At 56.1% G+C, this 2,790-nt stretch overlaps 1 protein-coding gene across 1 annotated transcript; it reads right to left on the minus strand.

Moving 5' to 3' along the window:
• Positions 1-461: 461 nt before the first annotated feature.
• On the minus strand, positions 462-2,650 carry LOC118158614 (integrin alpha-D-like; the record flags this gene model as incomplete). Its single annotated transcript, XM_035313282.1, has 4 exons — positions 462-697; positions 777-891; positions 2,367-2,431; positions 2,562-2,650. Coding segments are annotated over 4 exons (505 nt in total), but the record flags the coding sequence as incomplete, so codon positions are not given.
• Between the last annotated feature and the right edge of the window lie 140 nt (positions 2,651-2,790).

A 2,790-nucleotide genomic window follows, 5' to 3' on the forward strand; every position in this document is an offset into this window, starting at 1 on the left:
AACCATGGGAGAACACCACCAGAAGAAGACCCCAACCCAACACCCCAACGTGAGGAACCATGGGAGAACCCCACCAGAAGACCCCATCATGAGGAACCATGGGAGAACACCACCAGAAGAAGACCCCCACGCATCACTCCATGGTGAGGAACCATGGGAGAACCCAATCAGAAGAAGACCCCAACCCAACACCCCAACATGAGGAACCATGGGAGAACCCAACCAGAAGATTCCATCTTGAGGAACCATGGGAGAAGACAACCAGAAGAAGACCCCCACGCATCACTCCATGGAGAGGAACCATGGGAGAACCCAACCAGAAGACTCCATCATGAGGAACCATGGGAGAACCCAACCAGAAGAAGACCCCAACATGAGGAACCATGGAAGAACCCAACCAGAAGACTCCATCATGAGGAACCATGGGAGAACACCACCAGAAGAAGACCCCACCACCTCACCCCATCACGAAGACCCCCCCCCACGCAACGCCAAGAGGAGCAGAAGAACCCCGGGAGGACACGACGGGGACGAAGAACCTGAAGGGCCACCGGCGCGGGCGGTACCTGCGTGTCGGTGCCCTGGAACCTCTTCATCACCTCGGCGATGAAGGTCTTCATCGTCTGGAACTCCCCTTCGTCGATGCTCCCCGAGCCGTCGATGAGGAGCGCCACGTCTGAAGAACGTTTGGGGCACCCTGGAAGGGCCACGGAGATGTCCCCACGGCCAACGGGGACGTCCCCACCGTGTCCCACCCCTTGGTGTCCCCCCCGTACCTGGTTGGGAGGCCGGGATGCGTTGGAGCTGCTGGAGGTTGACGTCGAGGAGGACGCAGAAGCCGTTGAGGTGGACGTTCTCCCCGCAGGCCTGGGGCACCGTGGGGCCGCACACCTGGGGGTTGTGGGGTGGGGAGACCCCAAAATCAGGGGGGGGGACCCCAAAAGTCGGTGGGGAGACCCCGAAAGTCGGTGGGGGGACCCCAAAATCGGTGGGGAGACACCAAAAAAATGATGGGGAGACCCCAAAAATCAGAGGGGAGACCCCAAAAATCAGAGGGGAGACCCCAAAAGTCGGTGGGGAGACCCCGAAAGTCGGTGGGGGGACCCCAAAATCGGTGGGGAGACACCAAAAAAATGATGGGGAGACCCCAAAAATCAGAGGGGAGACACCAAAAAATCAGTGGGAGACCCCGAAAATCAGAGGGGAGACACCAAAAATCGGTGGGGAGACCCCAGAATCAGTGGGGAGACCCCGAAAATCAGAGGGGAGACCCCCAAAATCGGTGGGGAGACCCCAAAATCAGTGGGCGGACACCAGAAATCAGAAGGGAGACCCCAAAAGTGAGTGGGGAGACCCCAAAAGTGAGTGGGGAGACCCCAAAATCAGAGGGGAGACACCAAAAAAATGATGGGGAGACCCCAAAAATCAGAGGGGAGAACCCAAAAATCGGTGGGGAGACCCCAAAAAATGATGGGGAGACCCCAAAAATCAAAGGGGAGACACCAAAAATCGGTGGGGAGACCCCAAAAGTGAGTGGGGAGACACCAAAAAATCAGTGGGAGACCCCGAAAATCAGAGGGGAGACCCCCAAAATCGGTGGGGAGACCCCAAAAACCAGTGGGGAGACACCAAAATCAGTAGGGAGACCCCCCAAAAATCAGTGGGAGACCCCAAAAATCAGAGGGGAGACCCCCAAAATCGGTGGGGAGACCCCAAAAATCGGTGGGGAGACCCCAAATTAGTGGGGAGACCCCAAAAATAATGGGGAAACCCCAAAAATCAGAGGGGAGAACCCCAAAAATCAGTGGGAAGACCCCAAAAATCAGTGGGGAGACCCCAAAATCAGCGGGGAGACCCCAAAAAAATCAGCGGGAGACCCCGAACATCAGTGGGGAGACCCCAAAAAAATGATGGGGAGACACCAAAAATCGGTGGGGAGACCCCAAAATCGGTGGGGAGACCCCAAAAATCGGCGGCGAGACCCCCAAAATCAAATGGGGTGAAAAACCAGGTGATAGCACCCCAAAGAGACCAATTTTGGGTGAAATCTCCTTGATATTACCAGAAATTGGCCAATTTGGGGCAGAAAACCCTTGATATCATCCCCAGATGGACCAATTTTGGGTGAATTCTCCTTGATATCGCCCCAAATTGACCAATTTTGGGTGAAAAACCCTTGATATCACCCCAGAAGACCAAATTTTGGGTGAATTCTCCTTGATATCACCCCCAGATATACCGATTTTGAGTGAAAACCCCCTTGGCATCACCCCAAATGGGCCGATTTTGGGTGAAAACCCCTTGAAACCACCCCCAAACGACCCCATTTGGGGTGAAATCCCCCCAATCCCAACTCCGATACCCACCAGGGCCTCGTTGTCCCCCGCGGCCACCGTCAACCCCATGGACGAGTTGACCGCCTCCGACGACCCTACGGAGACGGGGGTGAGACCCTCGGGCACCCCAAAACCTCCCCTTTTTGGGGTCGGAAATGTGAGACCCTCAGGGACCCAAAATGTCCATTTTTGGGGTCGGGGGGGGACAACCTGGGGGGTCCTCACCATGGATGTCCAACTCCTGGCAGCTGGCGGAGCGCGGCCGGCACCGGAAAATCGTCCCTGAGCGGTGGAGGGGGGCGCCCACCAGGATCCTAAAGGGTGGGGGAAATTTTGGGGTGAGAAAATGGGATTTTGGGGGTGAGAAGAGGGGATTTGGGGGGCGAAAAAATAGGGTTTGGGGGTGGAAAAAGGAATTTGGGGTGAAAAAGGGGGATTTAGGGGGGTGAAAAAA

The sequence above is a fragment of the Oxyura jamaicensis genome (genome assembly GCF_011077185.1).
Source record: "Oxyura jamaicensis isolate SHBP4307 breed ruddy duck chromosome 33 unlocalized genomic scaffold, BPBGC_Ojam_1.0 oxy33_random_OJ70838, whole genome shotgun sequence".
Classification (NCBI taxonomy): domain Eukaryota; kingdom Metazoa; phylum Chordata; class Aves; order Anseriformes; family Anatidae; genus Oxyura; species Oxyura jamaicensis.